General features: G+C 39.6%; 1 protein-coding gene across 5 annotated transcripts in view; it reads right to left on the bottom strand.

Annotated features, from left to right (window-relative positions):
- Positions 1–23749, bottom strand: part of RMND5A (required for meiotic nuclear division 5 homolog A) — a 69986-nt gene that overhangs the window by 15624 nt on the left and 30613 nt on the right. For all 5 annotated transcript variants that reach the window (XM_030311059.1, XM_030311056.1, XM_030311057.1 and 2 more), the window contains 4 exons: positions 17364–17498; positions 15480–15580; positions 3279–3445; positions 2455–2620 (listed from right to left, as the gene is read on the bottom strand). In XM_030311059.1, the coding sequence (XP_030166919.1) occupies positions 2455–2620; positions 3279–3445; positions 15480–15580; positions 17364–17498 (569 nt within the window). The remainder of the gene's footprint in view (positions 1–2454; positions 2621–3278; positions 3446–15479; positions 15581–17363; positions 17499–23749) is intronic.

The following is a 23749-nucleotide window of genomic DNA, read 5'->3' as shown; positions in this document are numbered from 1 at the left end:
ACACTCTGTTCCCCCAGAGAACCTGACCTGCAGCCTGCTCATGCATTATAACAAACTGCCTCAGTGTCTCCTATGCTCAGCTGGAACACCCCACGGAAGGCAGAAGGTACCTTGTTCACCTTTGTAGCTCATACAATGCCTGGCACATAGCAGGGATCTAAAACACTTGAGGCATTAAATAAATAGGAGAGCTAAAGAAGTTATTTTCTTAAACAGGTTCATCGACTTCTTGTTTTCAAGACCCACTTACATGCTTAGATATTAAGAATCTCAAAGGCATTTGTTTCTGTGGGTTATATTATTGTACTAGAAATTAAAACTGACACATTTAAAAAATATCAATTTGTTTAAAATAATAAATATATCACATTATAAATAACATTCTTACCAAAAAACAAAACAAAACAAAAACTCCGTATTTTCTAATCCAAAAATTGTGACAAGACTGGCACTGTTTTACATTTTTACAAATCTCTTTATGCCTAGCTTTATAGAAGACAGATTCTTATATCTTCTGCTGCATTCAATTTGTTGCAATGTGTTCTTTTGATTTAAATAAATGGGGAAAAAAATCTGGCTTTAAACAGATAGGCAGTAATTTAATTGCCTTTTCAGATAATTGTGATATTCCTTTAATGTCACACCAAAACTCAACAAGTAGTAGATTCTTAAAGGTTAGCTGCAGAGTGGAGTGAATCCTTGCCACTGAATTTTTTTGTTTCCTGCTACATTAAAATCCAATTGTCTGTCTCACACTGTGAATGAATCTTTTACTCATGCACGATTTTATAAGATCACAGTGAATTAAGATCTTCTAAGTGTTAACACATTTCATTACACAATCTCAAAAAAATCAAATTCATTAATATCACCAATCTCATCAGAAAAGTATTGGGAAGGGACCCCTGGGCAGTTCAGTCAGTTAAGCATCTGACTTTGGCTCAACTCAGGTCATGATCTCACGGTTCATGAGTTCCAAATCTACACTGGGTGAGCTCAAGCCCCACTGCAGGAGCACTGTCAGCACAAAGCCTGCATGGGATTCTCTCTCTCTGCCCCTCACTCACCTCACCTGTGCACTCGCTTGCATGCTCTCTCTCAGATAAATAAGGGAAGGAAGGAAAAGAAGGAGGCAAGGAGAAAGAACAGTATTGGGAAGCTGCATGCCCACAGTGGCAGATACAAGTTTTCCAAAATTGCTATCTTAGCTTAAACTCATGAATTTAAAAGATACAAAAAGATATATTCAGTTGCTTTCCTTGACATGACAGGCTCACTTCATACATGTGAAAAAACAGCTGCCAAAAACCTAAGTGTAATTAACTGTAGTGATTCTAATTTTTTTTTTTAACGTTTATTTATTTTTGAGAGTGAGAGAGACAGAGCACAAGCAGGGAAGGGGCAGAGAGAGAGGGAGACACAGAATCCTAAACAGGTTCCAGGCTCTGAACCATCAGCACAGAGCCCAATGCAGGGCTTGAATCCACGAGCTGTGAGATTAGGAACTGAGCCAAAGTCAGACACTTAACCAACTGAGCCACCCAGGAGCCGTAGTGATGTTTTTCAAGTAAGAACTATTTCGTGAAAAAAACAACTAGTGGGGGCACTTGGATGGCTCAGTTGGTTGAGCGTCCCGACTTTAGCTCAGCTCATGATCTCATGGTCCCGTGAGTTCAAGCCCCGCATCAGGCTCTGTGCTGACAGCTCAGAGCCTGGAGCCTGCTTCAGATTCTGTGTCTCCCTCTCTCTGACCCTCCCCCACTTGCACGCGCGCGCGCACACACACACACACACACACACACACACACTCTCTCTCTCTCTCTCAAAAATAAACAGTTAAAAAAATTAAAAAACAACAACAACTAGTGTATTGGCTCATAAAAATCAAGCAACATACACAGGTGTTTTCTGAGACAAGAGGATACTTTGGCTTGAAGTTGAAGTGCTTTATGAGAACTTCCCACTTGGTCACACAGAATATTAAAAAGGTGTGTACTCAAAAGTGAAGATGTAATAAAACTAATAATTTTAAATGTTTTGTCAAGAGCAATCTTTTTTTTTTTTTTTTTTTTTTAAGAACAGTCTTAAGTAAAACTAGTATGTCTTAAACTGCAAGTGTGTGGTGAAATATGATGTGTGGGGAATATGCCAAGTCCTTTAGGAGTCTGGGACCGCTCTGCTGATCTGCGAGCTAAGACTCAAGCAGTTTAATACACCACTGTTGCTGCACCATCTGTGGAAATATCGGCACAGTGAAAAAGGCTCTGGGGGACCCCCAGAGGTTCACAGATGACACTGCTCTAAGACTGTTTCATCACCAATTGTGATGATCTCCTGAAATACCAACCGTACTCTTCTTCAGAAAGACAAACGTTCTCTTCAAAAGCGAGACAGGAAATTAAGAAAAACTAAAGCAAGCAGTGCATATTTCAATAGCAGGACCCATTTCCATACCTGACGCTGAGAGGGGACTCCACCGAGAGCCCCAGGAGGGCACAGGCGTCCCGAGTAAAGATGTCACAGATGTCAGCCCACTGGTTTGCATCAAGTAGGTGAACGTATGGTGAGTTCTCAATCCCTTGTCTCAGGTACACAAGGCTTCCCATCAAAACCTGAATGTCTAAACAAAACCAGTGACAATTTGGAGGTATGAATGAGCACTCCTGAAACAGGGGCTGACGTGGGGGTGGGACGCTGAGAAAGGCAAAAATTTCCCCAACTGACATAGCCTAAGTTATTAACAATGTCTTTTAAAATTCTGATCCTTAAGCTTGGTTTATCCCTTCACTGTAAATCAAAGAAACAGCATTGAGAGAAAGGGGAAGAAAAGGAAAACACTGAATACGAACTTCAAGTTACTTTACTCTTATACACAGCATAGTGTAACTACCATTATCTAGATGAGTAATGATAACGTCGTAAAAGGGGCCACCAAACATTTCTGGCTGTAGAACTGGCCAGGACTCCCACACTGACATTAGGTGTCACTGCTGCCACCTTGGACACTTTGTGGTGGCATGCCTGCCTGCTCTTTCTCCTATCTCTTACATACAGAATCCCCAAAATGCAATGTCTCTTTCTGACTTTGAATCCAAGAGGCTTCAATGTTTTACTTTTGTTCTGGGTCCACTCAGCGATCTAATAATAATCTAAGCGATTAGCATCTACAATTATTTTAGTTCCTTAGCAAATTGGTATTAGATCTCCTTAAGATAAACCTAAATCCCAGTGGTGGCTATAGGTCTGTTCCAATTAAAAACATTTGACTCTAGACTCACCTTTTTGATGATTTAGGGCAAATGGCTGAAAATTTTTAGCATATTGTAATGCTTCTCGCTGATTCGTAGTTCCGCCCATTAACAAGCTAATAAAATACAGTCTGTGTAGTTTAAATTCCAAGGAACTGTTTTGGGCTATGAGCATTTCTCGGTTTGATACTGCCCATCTAAAGGAAAAGCAGAAAAGATTTTAACAGTAATTAAGAGCCGGCAAAGAGTGTCAAAAATTCTTTGAAACCTAACAACACACAAAAAAAAGGTCTGGTCTGCCATCTTGTGGAAATCAGTGGTAACATCAATCCCTTGGCCCAGAGACTTTTGTAAAGAAAATAAACATAACTACACCCAAAGAGACACTTCAGCTAGTGAAAGTAAGATAAAAATAGTAAGTCAGATGACAATTAAATATTTAGTAAGGTTTTATACCAAGACAAGATGGACTCTGATGAGTCACAGGATATATTTGGAACTTGTACAAGGCCCACTTTGAAGCAGGTGTCAGCCATGAGATTCACTACTCAATTGCCCGTATCTACTACTCTTTTCCTGTTAAACTGGCATGGCATATTTATAAATGAATCATAAGATTCTGAATGGGAACCATCTATTTTTAGACTTTTTGGGGGCACAAGATTTTGTGCTGCACACTTTGAGATTAAAAACAGCAAACAAGGTTATTTGTGCCTCAAGGTGTTTTCAGTCTAATCCGGCAGATAAAACTACATACATATCACATTTATATCACACTGTGCCATAATGATTTGTACAAACATACTGCTAATGAAGGAAAGAATATCCAATTCTGAAAGATCCAAAGTACAGGGACTCAGGACTCTCCAGTACACACAGTTGGGATAACCAATGTTGAGCTGGGTCTACCACTCCAGGTGGGCACTAGGCAGAAAAGTGTACCAACCAGCTGTTAAAATCAATTTTGCAATCAAATGGTAAGGAATCATTACTTTATCTCTTTAAACAGATTAAGATGTAGGAGCCATATCATATTTTTCATCTGACTTTCAGTTGGACAAATATTCTAACCCATTTCACCAAGGACCAATGGAACGTGAACTGGGTATGATTATAAACCCGGAGCAGCTCTGCAAACTACAAAAGTAAAATGTTTCAGGTTCCTCATAATGATCAGTTGAATGGGATTAGACTTCACAGAACTCTACTGTTACAGGATCCTACCCTAAGGGTTCCACATGCACATGGGTATTCTAATCAACCTGTTGATGCATCCACATCTTAGAGTCCAAACATGAAGCTTCTGTGACTTCAAAATCAAGGTTATTGCTAAAAATATTTTAAAACTATATTCATCACTTAGACTTTGGCAATATTTACTTAAATTTAAGTAAGCTTTGAAACCTTGCCTGGTCGCAACACCAAGTCTGAGATAAATCCTGCTGACACCAGCAACGTACTTTTGGCAGCGATCTTTCATGAATGCCCAACGCCAACCGCCAGTACCAAAAGTATTGAGTGTCTGGCAATATCTAGCTTGTCAGGGACCTTCATGATTTCCAGTTCCAAGGAGTACATTTATTTTTATTTTTATTCCAGTATAGTTAATATACAGTGTTGTATCAGTTTCAGGTATACAATCTAATGATTCCACACTTCCATACATGACCCAGTGATCAACATAACAACTACCCTCCTTAACCCCCTCATCTATTTCACATATCCCCCTACCCACCTCCCCTCTGGAAACCATCAGTTTGTCCTCTACAGTTGAAAGTCTGTTTCTGGGTTTGCTTCTCTCTTTTTTCCTTTGCTTGTCTGTTTTCTTAAATTCCATATGAGTGAAATCGCATGGTATTTGTCTATTTGGCTTTGCAGCTCCATCCACATGGTTGCTAATGGCAAGATTTCATTCTTTTTTATGGCTGAGTAATATCTCATTATGTGTATACACCACATCTTCTTTATCCATCTATCTATAGACACTTGGCCAAGCAGTACATTTAAATCATGTTGCTTACCAAAAGTTTATCCTACACCCCTCACTCATAAAATCATGAGTGTGTTTTCCTACTAACAAGGAAGGAAAGGCAGCAAGCTACTTGTTTTCTGTTTCTGATATGAGGTACATGTGTAAGAGTCTACAGAGTCCAAGAAGGGAACTAATAGAGAGTAACTACAAATTTTAATAAACAATGAAAGTCAACAGAGAGGGCAAAGTCCTTACGTAGGCAATTCACAAAGGAAAAAATCTATTTCATTTTCACAGGCAGATTTTCAGGATATAATATTAAAGGTGGGGAAAATTGTCCTGTCTAGGAAAAAATAACTCCCAGTTACAAGAATCTTTAATGGTAATGATTCCAGGGAAGCTGGACTGCATGCATTGTTCACCAACTGTTATGGTGCATGGGCTACAACAACCCAGACCAGGGCATCAACTCTCAGAGCAGCACCAGGAGGCCAGAAATAATGGGAGGACATAACGGTGGTCCAGAGGACAGTGACTAACACAGTCTATGCTGTCCTACGTTTTACAAAATTACTTTCAGTTAAGAAGGCAGTAACTTTTTAAGCAAATGCAAAAGTAAACGAAATTCTTAACTTCTTTTTTAATCAAAAAAGCTAACAGTAATTGCAAATTACATTTCCTAAAAGTAATCCAAGCCATGAATTATGATTTTAAGCTCTGCAAACGATATATATATATATATATACACACACACACACACACACACACACACACACACACACACATACACACACCCATTTAACTTGGAGAGGTATTTAAATACTGGACAATGTAGTTCCTAATTTATCACTTATTTTTACTCACTTTCAAATTTAGCTATAAACAGGCTACAAAATAATCAGAAAAAAGCTAACATTGCTAGTTCCTAACCCCCAGGCCCACCAAGAAATTTTCAGGAAAAGTAAAAAGTAAATAGCTATTTCATTACAAAAAGGAGCTGGAGAAATGGGGGGAAAATGCAAACTCCAAATTCACAGAATACAAGTTGTCATGTATTTCTTAAATTACATTTCTTGACCTTCTGTCTTGAAACAATGTATTATCTTCACTTAACTTTTGAATATTATATTAAGCCTAAATCTCACAAAGCAAAGCATTAGATTAACCATTTCTAAGCTTCTCCCTTCCTGGCAAAATGTCATTTTCTACACTAAGGATCTCTGCTCTCAAACATGTAAACATATGTAAGTAAGCATTAAGGTGAAAACCTTGCCTTATAGCACCTCTCCCTCATACCTCCAGGCACCCACATTTGTATTGTCCTGACCCCAATTCCTTGGCCACAGTTGACTGGCCAGGTAAACATGGGTTTTAAAGTCACACTCTTGTGGTGTCTCATATAAATGAATTCATCTATCCCTTATCTCCTTCATGATCACTTCATGATCCTGTATCTTTTGTACTTGAAGTTCTTAATGACTGCCTTCCTTGACAATCAGAACATCTGCCTTAACTAATCTCTGGAATCTGGGTACAAATTTCACAGCAGCATTTTTATCTACACTAGCAGCCTCCCCAGAGAGCTAAACGTTAGCCAGTTCATGATGACTTCTGAATTGATGAAACCTTCTTTGGCAGTAAAGTTCTTCTTCAATCTCCTTATAATTACTGTTTTCTTTCAATACGGCCAACTGCCACATGGCCAAACTAACCTTTTTAAAAAAAAAAAAAAATTGCAATCCAAAGTAGAAGTAAACATTCCTTTTAAACCATAAGCAGCCTTCCGTTCCTAGTGCAATTTAAATTAAAAGAATGTCAAAGTGGCTCTACCTTGATTTTTCACATTCATAGTGCTTTTTTCAGTACGGCTTCTATCATGACTTTGTTCAGGCCTGCATCTCATCCTGGCTCCGCTCTGTCGATGGCATTTTCAACTTTTTTTTTTGTTTTTTAATGTTTATTTATTTTTGAGAGAGAGAGTGTGTGTGAGTGGGGGGCAGGGGGCCGTGGGGAGAGAGAGAGGGAGACACAGAATCCAAAGCAGGCTCCAGGCTCTGAACCATCAGCACAGAGCCTGATGTGGGGCTCAAACTCACGAACTGTGAGATCATGACTTGAACCGAAGTTGAACTCTTAACCGACTGAGACACCCAGGCGCCCCTCAACTCTTTCTAATCACGTGCAATTTCACTTCTAGCAATTCACCTTTGTTGACCAAGCTCCTCTTTCAAAAATCCATTTCTGTAATATGTTGCACGTGTTTATCTCTGGGGGATGAGGAGGCAAGACAACTACACACTTGCTGAGGGGTAACGAATGTGCGGTGACCAATCACTGACAGACTTGGAAGAAGTGATGTGGTTGGCTGTGATCAAGATGCACATCTGTTATTTATGTGGTGATTTGTTATTTATGTGGTGATTTGGGAGTAAGGTTTGTAGCTTATGCAATTACTTACAGTTTACACAGAACTCGAAGCAGGATCCAGGCTCTGAGCAGTCAGCACAGAGCCTGATGCAGGGCTCGAACTCACAACAGCAAGTCATGACCTGAGCTGCAGTCAGAAGGTTAACCAACTGAGCCACCGAGGCACCCCAACTTTATAAAAGCCAAGAAGGCCCAGAGTGGCACAAAGGAGAAAGATGCAATGTTTGAAGAACTAATAAGCAAGTCCACGTGTCTATGGCACAACTCTTTTTAAAGTAGGCTTCATGCCCAATGTGGGGCTTGAACTCACGACCCTGAGATCAAGAGCCGCATGCTCCACCAACTGAGCCAGCCAGGCGCCCTCACTATGGCACAACTCTTAAAGAAAGAAAATTAGGTTAGTTTTCCTTTTCTCACCAAGATCCCTGCCCCTCCACTTTTCTTAAGCAGCACAGGGGTGGGTGTCGGCAGGAGCAAGAAGTGGTTGGCCAATAGGAGAAATTAGAGGTGTTTGTCATGTGGTGTGACGAATTAAAGGAGGAAAATAATGAGACTAGAATGGAGACAGAGGTTCAGGCCAAGAACCTGACATCTGAACCTAACACATTCAGATAACCTGATCTAGCAAACTTCATTACCATCAAGAGTGATGTGTCCAAGTGAATGAAAGCTGGTCTAGATGGAAGACCTGTTTGCTTTGTGCAGTGAGAAGCCATGATCCTACCTCCCAGTGGAGGTGCTGGTTAATTTTTTGCAAACGAACAATCAAACACAAAGTGAGTAGCTGAGAATAGAGCAGAAAAACTCAAGGGCCAGGCTCAATTGCCACATTTTCTACAACTTTCCTAAATAATCTCTGCAGCCACAGAACTCTTGATGTCCCTTGTATCTGAACCTGTCACATGGCTCATCTCACATTTGTAGGATAGTTTCTGGTCTTTTATAAGGCAGGGACTCTGTCTTGCTCATCTTGGCATACCCTGCCTACTCTGAACGGGGTATACTGATAAAGAATACAGGTTTGGGGCGCCTGGGTGGCGCAGTCGGTTAAGCGTCCGACTTCAGCCAGGTCACGATCTCGCGGTCCGGGAGTTCGAGCCCCGCGTCAGGCTCTGGGCTGATGGCTCAGAGCCTGGAGCCTGTTTCTGATTCTGTGTCTCCCTCTCTCTCTGCCCCTCCCCCGTTCATGCTCTGTCTCTCTCTGTCCCCAAAAAAATAAATAAACGTTGGGGAAAAAAAAAAAAATTAAAAAAAAAAAAAAAAAAGAATACAGGTTAGTAGAGTCAACTATGCGTGGACTTTAATCTTGGCTCTGCAGTGTGAATTTGCGCAACTGTTACTCAATTCTCTAAAATCTGTTTCCTTACTGTAAAATGGGGGTACCTCAAAGGGTTGTGGGCATTGAACAAGGGGGCTAGTTAAAGCGCTGAGCACAGAGATGGGCACAAATAGATACTCAATAATAAGCAACTTAATTTGTATTTACTGAATGAGTGAACTCTAATGGTTCTTCAAAGTCATTATTTTTAATAAGAAAATTATACTTAAAAGCCAAGAATTATTTGGGCGCTTCCATGTAATACTCAGTGCTGCTTTGGTTTTTATAGTCTCAACTGTGTGGGAATATGATGATATCCATGTATCAGTTAATCCTCTTCAAAACATTCAAGTTTTTGTAGCTAGAAGTTCACATTGAATATTCACTTGGGTATTTGCTTCTCTGAGCAGGAATAAGAGGTAGAAGACCGTCAGAGCCTTAATTAACCTGGTAATAACCAAATCCAAAGCACAGGAAACTACAAAAGCACAAAATATAATTGGCCCCCAAAACTTAACCCACTGCCTATAAAGCAATACAAGACACATACAAAAAAAATAGTTGAGATGTTAAGAAACAGAATGCTATTTTCTAGATAATGGCATTTCCAGCAGAAAACTTTTGATTTTTAATTTTTAAAAGAAAACAACTAGTACGATACACAACCAAAAAGCCAACTAAACATTCAACTGTAACTTCACTGTGATTTGTTAAAAAAAAATTCTGATCCCAAATCTCCTATGTGGATTATTGAGAGCACCATGAGCTTTAGAACTATTCCTAATTTAAACAGACACTGTAGGGGCACCTGGGTGGCTCAGTCGGTTAAGTGTCTAACTTTGGCTCAGGTCATGATCTCACGGCTTGTGGGTCCGACCCCCACGTCAGGCTCTGTGCTGACAGCTCAGAGCCTGGAGCCTACTTTGGATTCTGTGTCTCCTGTTCTGTCCTCCCCCGCCCCCCCAAAATAAACATTTTAAAAAATTTAAAAAAAAGACACTGTAGACAACCCCCCCAAAAGGGCTAAAAGGCACCCAGTAAGGTCACTGATATCACAATTATCTCTGTTCACTGCCACTCCATTCCCTAATAAAGAGACCTTTTGTGCCTCTTCCATAAAAAGACCCCAAAACAATACTACTGACTTAGGTGACTAAGTTAGAAGCAACCCACTCCACACAATTATCCCACAAAGCATTAAGCATTAATTATCCTAACTGTCAGGCCTCTGAAAAGACTTGGCACATTGTTAGCTCCATATTTAGAATTTCCATGTTATTCCAAAAATAATTAAAACAATATCCCACCTTCACAGTTAGCTGCTGTCCCCCAGGAACCTAACTGACAGCCTCATCTATTTACCTCACTCCTCTTATAATTTTGCCAATCTGGGTTGGTGTCTATTTCTGGTAATAATGAAAAATATCTCTTGCCAATTCCCACAGACACTCCACTACAACCTTTCAGAACATTTTTAAAAGGCTTACAAATATATTCTTTTTCTGTTCTCCTCTAGGGCTATATTCTTGGGCAGGAGGGGGGGGATGGTGTACAAGCTTAAGTTCAGTGAAATGAATGACGTTTATTTACTCCACAGACGTGGACTTGGCTCAATGTTATTGGTGACCAAATCAAGTGCTTAAAAAATTCAGAGAATGGCAAAAATGACAAAAATCAAAGTTCAGCCAAAAAAAGGTTAAGAATCCTATAACTTTGCTTTAGAGACCAAAAAGAATAGCTTAACATTTCTTTTCTGAAGTATTTGCAAATGGCAGTTTCTCAGATATGGACTGAGTTCATCACTGGAACTACTAACATTTTACTCATCTCAGACTGGTGTGAATCTTTGTCCTTCTTACATGCTACTTTAAAAAATAATACAGGGGCGCCTGGGTGGCTCGGTTAAGCATCCAACTTCAGCTCAGGTCATTATCTCCTGGTTTGTGAGTTCGAGCCCTGGGTCGGGTTCTGTGCTGGCAGCTCAGAGCCTGGACCCTGCTTTGGATTCTGTGTCTCCCCCTTCTCTGCTCTTCCCATGCTCATGTTCTGTCTCTGTCTCGCAATAATAAATAAACGTTAAAAACAAAATTTGTTTTTAAATACAAACTATAGTGTTACGCATTTAATTTACTTCAAACAAAACAAAACAAACAACACGCACACTTTTAATTTGAGCCTCTCCATAATGCAGTGCCTGGTAAGAGTCCCAAAAGCAATGTGAGGCAAGTGACCACCATGCTGGACGACACAGTTCTACCAATTAGCGATTTTTTAAAAATAAAGTTCTTAAATATGACATGCTTTTTATTTACTGCTAATAAATAAACCCACAAACCATGAAATCATGACCTGAGCCGAAGCCAGACACTCAGCCCACTGAGCCACCCAGGCGCACCTCAATTGGTTTCTTTTTAATAGAATAGCTCCGTCTCCACCAGACTTAGCGCATGGGCACAGTGAGTTAAAAATGTATCCCTTAACTCACCTTTTCTGCCTTTTCAGAATTAAGAACCATCCTGAACAACAACAACAACAACAACAAAAAACCAAAAAAGAACAAAAATAAAAACAAAAAACTCAAGCTCTGGAAAAAAAAAAATCCAACTTGAATTCCTTTTCTCCAATGGTATATCTATCAGAGCCTTCTTTCTTCTGTGGTTCTATGTGGCTATTAAAAAATGTCTGAGTCAGCAAGACTGCCCACCTACAGGAAGTCAAAACTAAAAACAAGAAAACAAATACCAGAAACTGCCTAATCGTTGTCACCCTCATTGCCAGTGGTAGTCAAGGCTCTGTGATCAGGTACTTCAGCTTGCTGCCTTCATTTTCATTTTCTAAAAACTTTCTCCGCTTATAACTGGTGTTTTATTCACAGATACTACAATTTCTCTAAGTCTGGCAAACACTTCCTTCTCCTTAGATCCACTATTCACACCACAAAGAAACTACAATGGTTAAGCTCATCATAATCCCTCTGTGGTTTTTATTTCTAGCCCCACCTAATCACTAGGCTTAGAGATGGAGTCCTTTCATTTTTCAACAGGCTGCCTCATACTGTTCATGGCCTGTCCAATCTAAAATTCTTCTGTGGTCTAAACTAACAGAATATTTTTCTCTCTTCTGTGAAAAAATCTTTTAACTTCTCTCTCTCTGTCTCCTTCTCATAACCATTCAGTTATTGTCTGTTCCCTCACAGTGTTCTACTGAGGCTTTGCAAACTCTTTTAAACTGCAAATTCTTCTAAACAAGTGCTGGGGGCCCCTGGGCCTACTCCTCGGTGTTGAAAAACCAGGTTTCCAAGTCTGCAAGGTTGTAAGCCAGACCACAGACTGTGGCAAATCCAAGAAGGTGGTATTACTCTTTGAAACACCTTTAAGGAAGGCAACCTGAAGACAGGCTTCCCCTGAAGACAGCACTTAAAATGTCAGTAACTGGCTCACACCTATAACAACAGTTTCTGTTTCTCTAATATTTCTCCATCCCCTTGTGTTAAGTTGCTATTACTCTCTTGTTGACACGAGTTACTTTTGGCTTGACCTCTATCTCCCCCATGAAGGAAGAGGTCTCACGTTTGCTCAAAGTTCTCCTTCTAACTATTCCATCATTTACTGAAGTATGCCATACGCTTATGAAGTAAAGCACCATGCCAGGTGCCAAGAAGAACTTAAAAAATAGATAAGGCAATCTGGAGAAGAAGAAAAATCCATATACAAAGTCAGAAATATAAGGGGGCAGGAACAAAAGAGTAGGCAGTGTCCTAACCAGCTCTGTGTGTATAATTAGCTGTTGTTCTGCCACTTCTGCCATATCAACATTCTTTTCTTCCTTCTTTCCATTGTCTCTTATCATTTGCAACTGGTAGCTAATGCTCTCCAAAGTTCCTTTCATGGCCTCTATCCATACTAATCTGTTTGGTTGGCTTCTGCCTCCTCAAATGTCTAGACTGCCTGGAGGAAGTGCTGCAGCCCCTCGTGGATGGTTCCATGCTGCTGCCTCTCCCAGCGTGGACAAATAGTAAGTGCCACAATGACTGAAAGATACTCTGTCTTATACCTGAACCAGAATTCTTCAAACTGATGTCCCATATTCGTCAACTTTTGCTATGAGCTGAATAAAGTGAATTCTCTGTACCTTGGACATTAAAGATGCTGAGGAAATAACGGCTTCGTAGCCACCAGTAACAGGCAAGAATTGGAAAAGTCGGAGTTGTTGTAACAGACATTTCTATTAAACTATCATTTTCAAAGCTTCTGTTCTGTAGGTCTCCAATTTTGTGGGTTTTAGCGTTTTGGGGGGGGGTTGGGGACAAGAACAAGGATTCTGTGGTCAGATATGCATGGGGAACATGGAATTTGGGAACGTTAAATGTTTCTTTAGGACTGGTGATGGCCCCTGTAATGTGCTAAAGTAATAAGTCTCTTAGAGAAGAGTATTCACAGGACATCATGTGAAGTGCTTCTCATGTGACCTTTTGATTCCATATCCTTTTCTTCCACAAAGCACCTGCCAGGCCTCAATTCGTCCTCTATAAAATGAGTATTTATTTCATAGGGTTATGATGAGAATTTAATAAGTTAATACATGTAAAATGCTTAGAACAATGCTCGGTATATAAGCACTCAAGAAAAGTTAACTATAATTGCCGCCACATCCCCCTATACTGATAATATTTAATATGGCAACCTTCCCAGAAAAGTGAAGTAACAAAATTTTTACTGTGTAGTAATTTCCACTATTACAACCAAGGGGATAGAATGAACCCTGCCTTTGCCTGAGAGGCACTGCTTGAGGCTACCAGTTAACAGAAAACATTGATAGAAATAATTGATACATATGATATAGTTATCAGTAAGAATCTTAGATCTTATAGAAAAAGCACAAAGTTAAAAGGGTGTTATCAATTTTCTTCACTCCAAAAGGGAAATGCCTTGAGTACTTTGAGAGCTGAGGTGGTCTAAATACTCAGCACAGTCTGTGGCACATGGTAAGCACTCAACAAAAATTTGATGAAAACAATCCTGAGAAATTAACGGATAAATGACTATCAGTTGAATAACCCAAATATTATTTCCAAATCGTTATGAAACAACTGGAAAACCCATACATTTCTATATTTAGGCTCCCTCACTCTTCTCTATAGATGTTTAATCATATGGGTAAAACATGAAAGTAGATGGGAGAGTGGCTATTTAAGAGTTATGACTGGTACTTGACAGAATTTAATCTCCCAGGTGTGTCAAAATCTAATATCTGCTAAAAAACAAAACCCAAAAAAACTGTAAAGGTAATGTATGCCATACACAGTGGTACAATTTGATGTCTATCTTTAAAGATACAGGACCTACCTGCCTCGTATTTATAATGTATACAGGAATTTATCATTTATAAATGTACACAGGAATCTATCTCTACATGTTCCATCTGAGCTGGTTTCAAAACTTTGCAAATCTTTTAAGAACTGATAAATGATCAGAAACAGAAAACTAAATATGCAGAATTAAATAGGTTAGTGGAATTTTACAAAAAAAAAAAAAAAAAAATCAAGAATCTACCCACCTACTTTTTTTTCTGAAAACAATAATCTCAAATACTTCCAATTTTAAAATACCAGAATTCTATGCCTAGAACTCCATAACAGTATCACTGTTTCTATCATCCAGTTTCTTCCTTTTATTTTATGAGTTTTTGTTTTTTTTTTTAAACCACCTGGTAATCCTCACATTAAAAAATTCTAGGACAGCGGTCAGCAAATTATGGCTAAGGTTCAATACGGCTTGCTGCCCATTTTATATACCAGATGGCCAAGATGGTTTTGTGGGTTTTTTTGTTTTGTTTTTTTACATTTTTAAAGGGTTGTAAAATAAAGCAAAGAAGAATATGTGACAGAGACCTTATGTGGCTTGCAAAACTTAAAATATTTACTGTCTTGCCTTTGACAAAAAACCTTTCTTGATCCTGTTCTAGGGTATTACTTATCATAGCTTACTCAGTAATTTAAGATAATTCATATCAATGACAAGTTCACAGTGAATCATTACATTTTATAATGTAGTAATGAGCACAGAACTCCTTCATAACAATATCTGCAGTCTTCCTGCATACCACTTAGTTCCAATAGCCAATTAAGTTGTTTTTTTTAGAATGCTAGCACAGAACCCTGCACATTATGGAGGTTCAAATATCAAACTGAGACCACTTGAACAATAGTACTTCAGTTATAATGCTAGTCTAAAGCAGTAGAATAGCCTGGATATAGGAAACCCTTTTTCTCTTCTGGGAATTCAGATCAACTGATAAGAAGGCTCTAACCATTTTCTCATATTTGTCCATCCCCCATTCTCACTTTGCTAAAAGAAAGAAAATAATTCTTCCTCACTTTCTCTGAAGTCTACCCCAGGTGAGATATATAGAGGGGTACAGATATATGTCAAAATCTCTAATGTGTTTTCTAATTAAGTTTCCTTACAGAGAGTTCTCCCCAAGTATTCAAAAGAAAACAAACATAGGAACTCACTCCAGAGCAGGTCTCAGAACTCTGACTTTTAATGCTTCTAAAATTCTATTTAACTCCACAAACGGTTCTTTCTGACTTGGGTCTACAGAAAGACCAGATTCCTGAAAAAACAGAAAGAACTTTTGTTAGCAGTAATCAGACAAAGAAATATATTAAAAGCATATTCTAACTTATAAAATATGAGGCAAGCCATTAAAAAATAATTTTTAACATGTGTTTCTATGGTACAGACCGATGACTGAGTCCTACTAACATTCCTTCTTCTTTCCCAAAGTAGCAGAGCCCCCAGATTTTAGCTGAGTACATAACTGTATGGAATAAAGCTGTACTCCATAACTGTATGGAGTATGACTTTGCGAGATGGAAGTTCTGGCCGGTGAAATACAAACATGTACTCTTTTCCCTTTCTTGGAATACCAAAAGGTGTACCTAGAGTTCTGGTTGCTATCCTGGACCATAAGGACAGGGGACACCTTAGTAACAGCAGAGCTACACGGAGGCTAGGTCCCCAAAAGCCTCATGGAGCATAGCTACTATAGATGCTGTGGATGGCTTACTACTTCCTATTTCTGTGCAAGAGAAATATAATCCATTATTTTTAAGCCAGTGGTATTTTGGGTCTTTGTTACTTATAAATAAGCTTAACGCTAAAAGACACAATTCACTTTAGGAAATTTACATGGACACACACAAAATTCCCATAAAGGTACAGAGAAAGACTTGAATTATTGGCTTTCCGAATTATTTAAAATAGAAGGGGTGCCTGGCTGGCTAAGTCAGTAGAGCATGCAACTCTTGATCCTGGCGTAAGTTCAAGCCCCATGCTGGGTGTAGAGATTACTTAACAATAAAATCTTAAAAAAAAAAAAAAAGAAAAAAGAAAAGGCTTAGATTAGAGGTCTAGCTTACACACTGACATTAAACTATTTAATTTTTATAGTCCTTCACTTTTCTAAACAGAAAATACAGTAACATATGGTGGACTAAAAGGGAGTTTGAAGACACATGAATTTGGGACTGAATCCTAGTTTCTTCACGAAGAACCCATATGGCCTTGGGCAAGCTACTTCTCCAGACCTCGGGTTCCTTATCTGTAGAATGGAAGCAATTTCTACCTCACAGGATTGCAGTAAGGAATAAAGGCAGGGCTTGGCCTGTGGCTCTAAATACATGGCAGCTGCCATTATTACAACTAGGTAGAATGGATGAACTATTCTGAGATCCTTAAGCTCATATCTACTAGCAATAAAAGGCAAAGCTGCTCACTGAAGTAAATTTTAGCTTGAAACTTATTTGATAAACAAAATGCTGCAAGTTGGGCCAGATCAGCAGAACATACGTAAACTTCTTTATCCTCTTCTTCTCTGCTATACTACCTTCCTTAACAAAAGAGGAAATGGAGAAAGTAGTATCACTTTTGACCCCTTGGTTGATTACCTGGGACTGCTGTGATGAGGCAGGAATAAGGAAAAAAAACAACTCAAGTAAGAAGTTCTAGAACTGTGGGGCATGTGGGTGGCTCAGTCAGTTAAGCATCTGCCTTCAGCTCAGGTCATGATCTCACAGTTCATGAGTTCCAGTGCCACACTGAACTCTACACTGACAGTGCAGAGCCTGCTTCGGATCCTCTGTATCCCTCTCTTTCAGCCCCTCCCCCTGCTCGCGCTCTCACGCGCTCTCTCTCAAAAATAAACACAAAAAAATTCTTCAAAAAAAAAAAAAAAGGAAAGAAAAAAGGACTTTCTAGTAAAATGAGGTCAGCCCTGGTACTTAAAATATTAAAAATCTGTCTGTGGCCAAAAGAAAACTCAAAACTCCCCTGAGTTCCCTCATTTTGTATCATGTTCTCACCCACCGGCACACTGTTAGCAGGCACACCGTTACCTGGCAGAGCTCCTCAGCTACATCCAGCATCCCTTGTCGAAAGAAGTGCTCCACCATCACCTCATTGAGAAGCCTCTGACTGTCTGCCTGCCAGCAGCCATCTATTCCCACACTGCTAATGTCAGAATCAAAATTCTGAAAAAAAGAAAACAAATCATGAGTTGACTAGGATATACCATTTTATATGATCTTCACCCTACCTAACAGAAAGAGTACCCTTCATTTCACTCAGATATCCACAGTAAGTACCCTATTCAAATTATCTGCAGCCTACCACAAGAAGTAGTTTTTCCACTGCTTTCCAAAACTTGTCACCCTCACTGATTATTGCTGGAAGAGTAAATGGGTACATTTTCAGAGGGGATTTGGGAAAATACATACATTTAGTCATTTCTGTGGATAAACTGATTTCTAATGAATACAGCAATATTTTCAGGTATACAGTGCTAACTATACAAACATGTTCAATACAGCACTGTCTAACTGGAAAAGAGAGAAAACCCATATGTCCAACACAGGATTAAATAATCATGGCAAGGCCCAACAACTGCTGTGCCAAGGTAGGGGTTGGGGGGAGGGAAAATGGCCAAGTAATTAAGAGAGCAGACTCTGAGGCTAATCTACCTGGGTTTGAATCCTCATTCTCTCTCTTACTAGCTGTGTGATCTTCGCCAAATTAGTCAAAGTCTTTGAGCCTCAGCTTCCTTAAGTGGAGAAAATAAAAGTACCTTCCTATTATGGGCTGAACTTCATCTTCTCAAAATTCCCATGTTGAAGTCCTAATTCTCAGTACCTCACTAAATTAAAATGAGGTCATTACAGTGAGCCCTAATCCAACAAGACTGGTATCCTTATAAAAAGAGGGAATTAGGACACAGACAGGTACAGAGGAAAGGCCATGTGTTATTAACTGAATATCTAGATGTCCCCATCTCCACCCCTCCCGAATTCCTACATTGAAGCCCCAACCACCAACGTAACTGTATTTAGAGACGTCTGTGAGGAAGTGATAATAGTTAAATGATGCCACAAGGGTAGGGCCTTAATCTGATAGGGCTAGGGCTCTTATCAGACAACAGGAGAAACACCAGAGTGTTCTCTGTCTCTCTACCCTGTGAGGACAGTGTGAGAAGGCAATCATCTATAAGCCAGGAAGGAGGCTGCCTGCCCTCAATAGGAAATGAATTGGCCAGCACCTTGATCTTAGACTTCCCAGTCCTCAGAACTGTGAGAAAAATAAATTTCTGTTGTTTAAATAACCTAGTCTATGGTATTTTGTTTTGGCAGTTCAAATGGACTAAGACACCATGTGAAGACACCGGGAGAAGATGGCTATCTACCAGCCATGAAGACCGGTCTCAGAAGAAACCAACCCTGCCAGCATCTTGATCTTGAACTTCCAATCTCCAGAGCTGTGGAAAAATAGAGGTCTGTTTAAGCCACCCAGTCTGTGGCATTTTGTTACAGCAGCCCTGGCAAATTAATACATTCCCTTATTGGTTAAATGAAATGGTAGTTGCTATTATTCTAGTATTACCATCCACAATGAAAAAGTGAGGTTCATTACTCTACATCTACTAACACAGAAAAATGCCCAGGACACCTTAAGGGAAAAAAAAAAGCAAGTTTTACAAAATTATGACCCCATTTTTGTTTAAAAAAAAAAGAAAGAAAGAAATTCTTGTAAAAGCTTAGGAAAAAGCCTGAAAGAATATACATTAAAGTTTTAGCAGAGATTATCACTGGAGATTACCACTCTCCACACAAAGAACAAATGTTCCTTTTATAAGAAAATAAAGGATTTTTTCAAAACACATGTTAAGAGTTCCAGTTCTGGGTAAGATCATGTAAACATATTCCACTCTATCCCACTGAATACAGTTATAAAATCAGGACAGAATGAATGCAGCAGCCATTTAAGGACACTAAAAAGTAACTACAAGGGCACTTGGGTGGCTCAGTCAGTTAAGCTTCCGACTTCAGCTCAGGTCATGATCTCAGTTTGTGAGTTCAAGCCCCAGATCAGGCTCGCTGCTGTCAGCACAGAGCCTGCTTTGGATCATCTGTCCCCCACTCTCTCTGCCCCTCTCCTGCTTGTTCTCTCAATTAATTAATTTTTTAAAAAGTAATTACAGGGGCGCCTGGGTGGCGTAGTCGGTTAAGCGTCTGACTTCAGCCAGGTCACGATCTCGCGGTCCGTGGGTTCGAGCCCCGCGTCAGGCTCTGGGCTGATGGCTCAGAGCCTGGAGCCTGTTTCCGATTCTGTGTCTCCCTCTCTCCCTGCCCCTCCCCCGTTCATGCTCTGTCTCTCTCTGTCCCAAAAATAAATAAACGTTGAAAAAAAAAAATTAAAAAAAAAAAAAAAAGTAATTACATATGTTCCTCCACTTATGATTACATCCTGATAAACTCATAAGTTGAAAATAAGGTAAATTGAAAATGCATTTAATACACCTAAGTTACTAAACATCATAACTTGGCCTAGCCTATCTTAAACATGCTTAGAATGCTTACGTTAGCCTATAGTTGGGCAAAATCATGTAACACAAAGCCTATTTTATAATAAAGTATAGAATATCTCATGTAATTTATTGAATGCTGTAATGCAGATCATACTGCAAAGTATCACTAGCCCAGGAAAAGATCAAAATTCAAAATTCCAAGTACGGTTTCTACTGAATGCCTATCACTTTCACACCATCATAAAGTCAAAAAATTTTAAGTCAAATCATCGCAAGTCAGGGACCATAACAGTAGTAAGTGGATTGAGAAGAGGGTCACAGAACTAGTAGTGAGTTTACTATTTTTCTCCCACCACTACCTCTCAGCCTGGATGCAATACAGCCAAAACACAGAACGAGGCACCCAGAATATGGACACAGAACTCCAGGAGAAGCCCTCTAGTTCTGGCATGAGAAACAGGAATGGGTTTCTCCTACCGTTCAGAAAGACAGGAAGGGAAATCACATGTTTTTCCCCTCCATTTTCTTGCAACTCTAGCTCAAGGCAGTCTGTAGGTGCACTAGTTTTTGACTGTTAATTTAAATCAATTTTATTATCTCACAGCTTGATAGATCAGAAGTCCAACAGGCTCCAGCAGTTTCTCTGTTCCAGGCCCCACGAAGCTGAAATCAAGGTGTCGGTGACCTAGGCTCTTGTTTTGAGAATATGGGACGAATCTGCTTCCAGATTCATTCAGGTTCTTGCAGAATGCAGTTCCATGCAGTTTTAAGACCAGGGTCCTTGTTTCCTAACTGGCATAGGGAGTGTTTTCAGCTTATAGAAGCCACTCACATTCCCTAGCTCATGGCCCCCTCTATCTTCAAAGCCAACAACAGAGGTGACATCCCTCACACTTTGAATTTCTTTCTACCAACCTCTACTGCTTTTAAGAACTCATGTGAATTATACCAGGCTCACCTAGATAATCTCCCTATTTTAAGGTCGACTGCTTAGTAACCTTAATTATACCTGTAAAGTCCCTTCACAGCGGTAACTAGATTAATGTCTGAATAACCAGGGGACAAGAATCTTGGGAGGATATCTTTAGAAATCTACCTCTACAGCGAGAAACCTAAAACTCTGAGGGGGGGGGGGGGGCCTTTCTCTCTAATCAGAGGAGCTGTGGTCCCAAGAAGGAGGGGCAAAAACCTCTACTGCATCTGCTCTCTGTCCTTCTACCACCCACCCCCAGGTACAGGCATAATCTCGGTAAATGCACAGAGCAGGGTAAACAAAGCCCCAGCTTTCAGGCTGAATGACCAAAACAGCAGCCCCAGAGAACCATAAAGTCATAGGGAGATCCCAGAGAGGGAAGAATTAAACAACATGACCCTTTAAAGTTGTTTCTGAACCCTTAGGTTCACTCTCAAGTTTCACGTGCATGGGTCTGACCCTAAGGAATATGCCAGACTTTGAAAACTAAACTAGGGGACAGAACTAGATTCCAGGTCCCAGAATGGCTGTTGGTTGGCATACAAACAGGACACATTAAAATAGCTCAGACACTGAAATTACAACTCAGAGAAGACTGATCAGAACTTACAGCCTGAACCCAACCAGGTTGACTGTCTGCTAAAACAAAAACATTAACATTCTCCATAGAATTTACACAAGACCCAGAATCTCGTAACATAATATGGGTGACCCTTGAACAACATGGGTTTGAACTACAAAGATCCACTTATATGTGAATTCTTTTTCTGATAAATACAGTAAGATAAATGTATGTTCTCTTCCTTACGATTTTCTCAGTAACATTTTCTTTTCTCTAGCTTACTTTACTGTAAGAATATAGTATATAACACATGCAACATACAAAATATGTTAGGGCACCTGGGTGGCTCAGTCGGTTAAGCGTCCTACTTCGGCTCAGGACATGATCTCACAGTTTGTGGGTTCGAGCCCCGTGTCAGGCAGGCTCTGTGCTGACAGCTTGGAGCCTGGAGCCCACTTCAGATTCTGTGTCTCCCTCTCTCTCTCTGCCCCTCCCCTGCTTGCTCTCTCTCTCTCAAAAATAAAATAAAAACATTTTAAAAAATGTGTGTTAACTGTTTATGTTATCAGTATGGCTTCTGGTCACAGTAAGTTATCAGTTTCGGGGGAGTCAAAAGTTATATGCAGAATTTCAATTGTGCGGGATATTGTTCAAGGGTCAACTGTATTTAATTTTTTTTTTTAACGTTTATTTATTTTTGAGACAGAGAGAGACAAAGCATGAACGGGGGAGGGTCAGAGAGAGGGAGACACAGAATCTGAAACAGGCTCCAGGCTCTGAGCTGTCAGCACAGAGCCCGACGCGGGGCTCGAACTCACGGACCGCGAGATAATGACCTGGGCCGAAGTCGGCCGATTAACCGACTGAGCCACCCAGGCGCCCCTAGGGTCAACTGTATTTAAAAATGTCCAGGATACAATCCAAAATTACTTGGCATACAAAGAACTAAGAAAATCTAAACTCACATGGGAATAAATGTTCAGCAGACATCAATGCCAAGAGAACAAAGACACTGAAATCATCAAAGACTTTAGATATCAAGTTATAAAACTGCTCTAATAAGGAAGAACAAACACTTTCAAACAAAAGACAGAAGGTCTTAGCAAAGAAACAGAAGATACGGTAATCAAAATAAACTCATTGGATGGACTCAATAATAGAATGGAGGTGATAACACAAAAAGTCAGTGAAAATCAATAGAAACGATCTAAACAACAATAAAAAGGGGTGCCTGGGTGGTTTAGTCAGTTAGTGTTTGACTTTGGCTCAGGTCATGATCTTGCAGCCTGGAGCCTGCTTCAGACTCTGTGTCTCCCTCTCTCTTTGCTCCTCCTCTGCTCGTGCTCTCTCTCTCAAAAATAAATAAACATTAAGAAAATAATGAAAATAAACAAAAAAACCCTGGAAAACATGAAGACAGCGTCAGAGACCTGTGGGACAAAAAACACCTGACATGCACTTCATCAGAGTATCAGAAGGAGAGAAGAGTGTAATGTAGAAAAAAATATTCCCCAGTCTTAGCAAAAGACATAAACCTATAGACTCCAGAAGCTCAGCAAACTTGTAAAAGGATACACTCAAAGAAATTCAAACCCAGACACCTCACAATCAAACTGGTGAAAACTGAAGACAAAGAAAAAATCTTGAAAGTTGCTAGAGAAAAGTGATGCACTGCTTATAGAATTCTCTACAGAAACCATGGAGACTAGAAAGAAGTGGCATGTTTTTCAAGTACTGAAAGAAAAGAACAGTCATCCCAGAATTTTATGTCAAGTAAAAATATCCTCTACAAATGAAGATGAAATAAAAACATTCCCAGATAAAGGAAAGCTGAATTTGTTGCCAGAAGACCTGCTCTGAAACAACTGTTATAATAGGTTCTCTAGATAGAAAATGATACCGTAAGTAAACTCTGAACATCAAGAGTAAAGGAAGAAAAGTCTACTTTGTGGTCTAAAAGCTTTCCCTGACCAATTTTATTTCCATTCCCTAAATCTTTCACAGGCATTACCCCCTAATAATCTTCTTGCATTTTTTAAGTACATAAATTTAATTAGATAAGATCATTTAGATTTAACTGAAATTATAATCCTAGGAAATCACTGCTTAAATCAGACCAAGAAACACAGGATTATTTTATAGCACATACAACAACAGGCAGGAACTACTGATCACCTACCATTTACAATTACCACAATGAAGGAGTTGTCCTCTCCCAAACTGAGCATCTCTTTCTTTAAAGAGCTATCTACCCTATTTTTAGATGTCAACACATATATTAAGACTAAGACTTATTCAGACAAAAACCAAAATGAACAATCCAAAATTACTGTCAGAATCTAAATTTTTATTTACTTGTTTTTTATAAACATCTTTCTTGGTCTAGTAC

This window comes from Lynx canadensis, chromosome A3, assembly GCF_007474595.2.
Source record: "Lynx canadensis isolate LIC74 chromosome A3, mLynCan4.pri.v2, whole genome shotgun sequence".
Taxonomy (NCBI): domain Eukaryota; kingdom Metazoa; phylum Chordata; class Mammalia; order Carnivora; family Felidae; genus Lynx; species Lynx canadensis.
The sequence above is the reverse complement of the archived record's forward strand: the minus strand, read 5'-3'. Positions and strand labels throughout refer to the sequence as shown.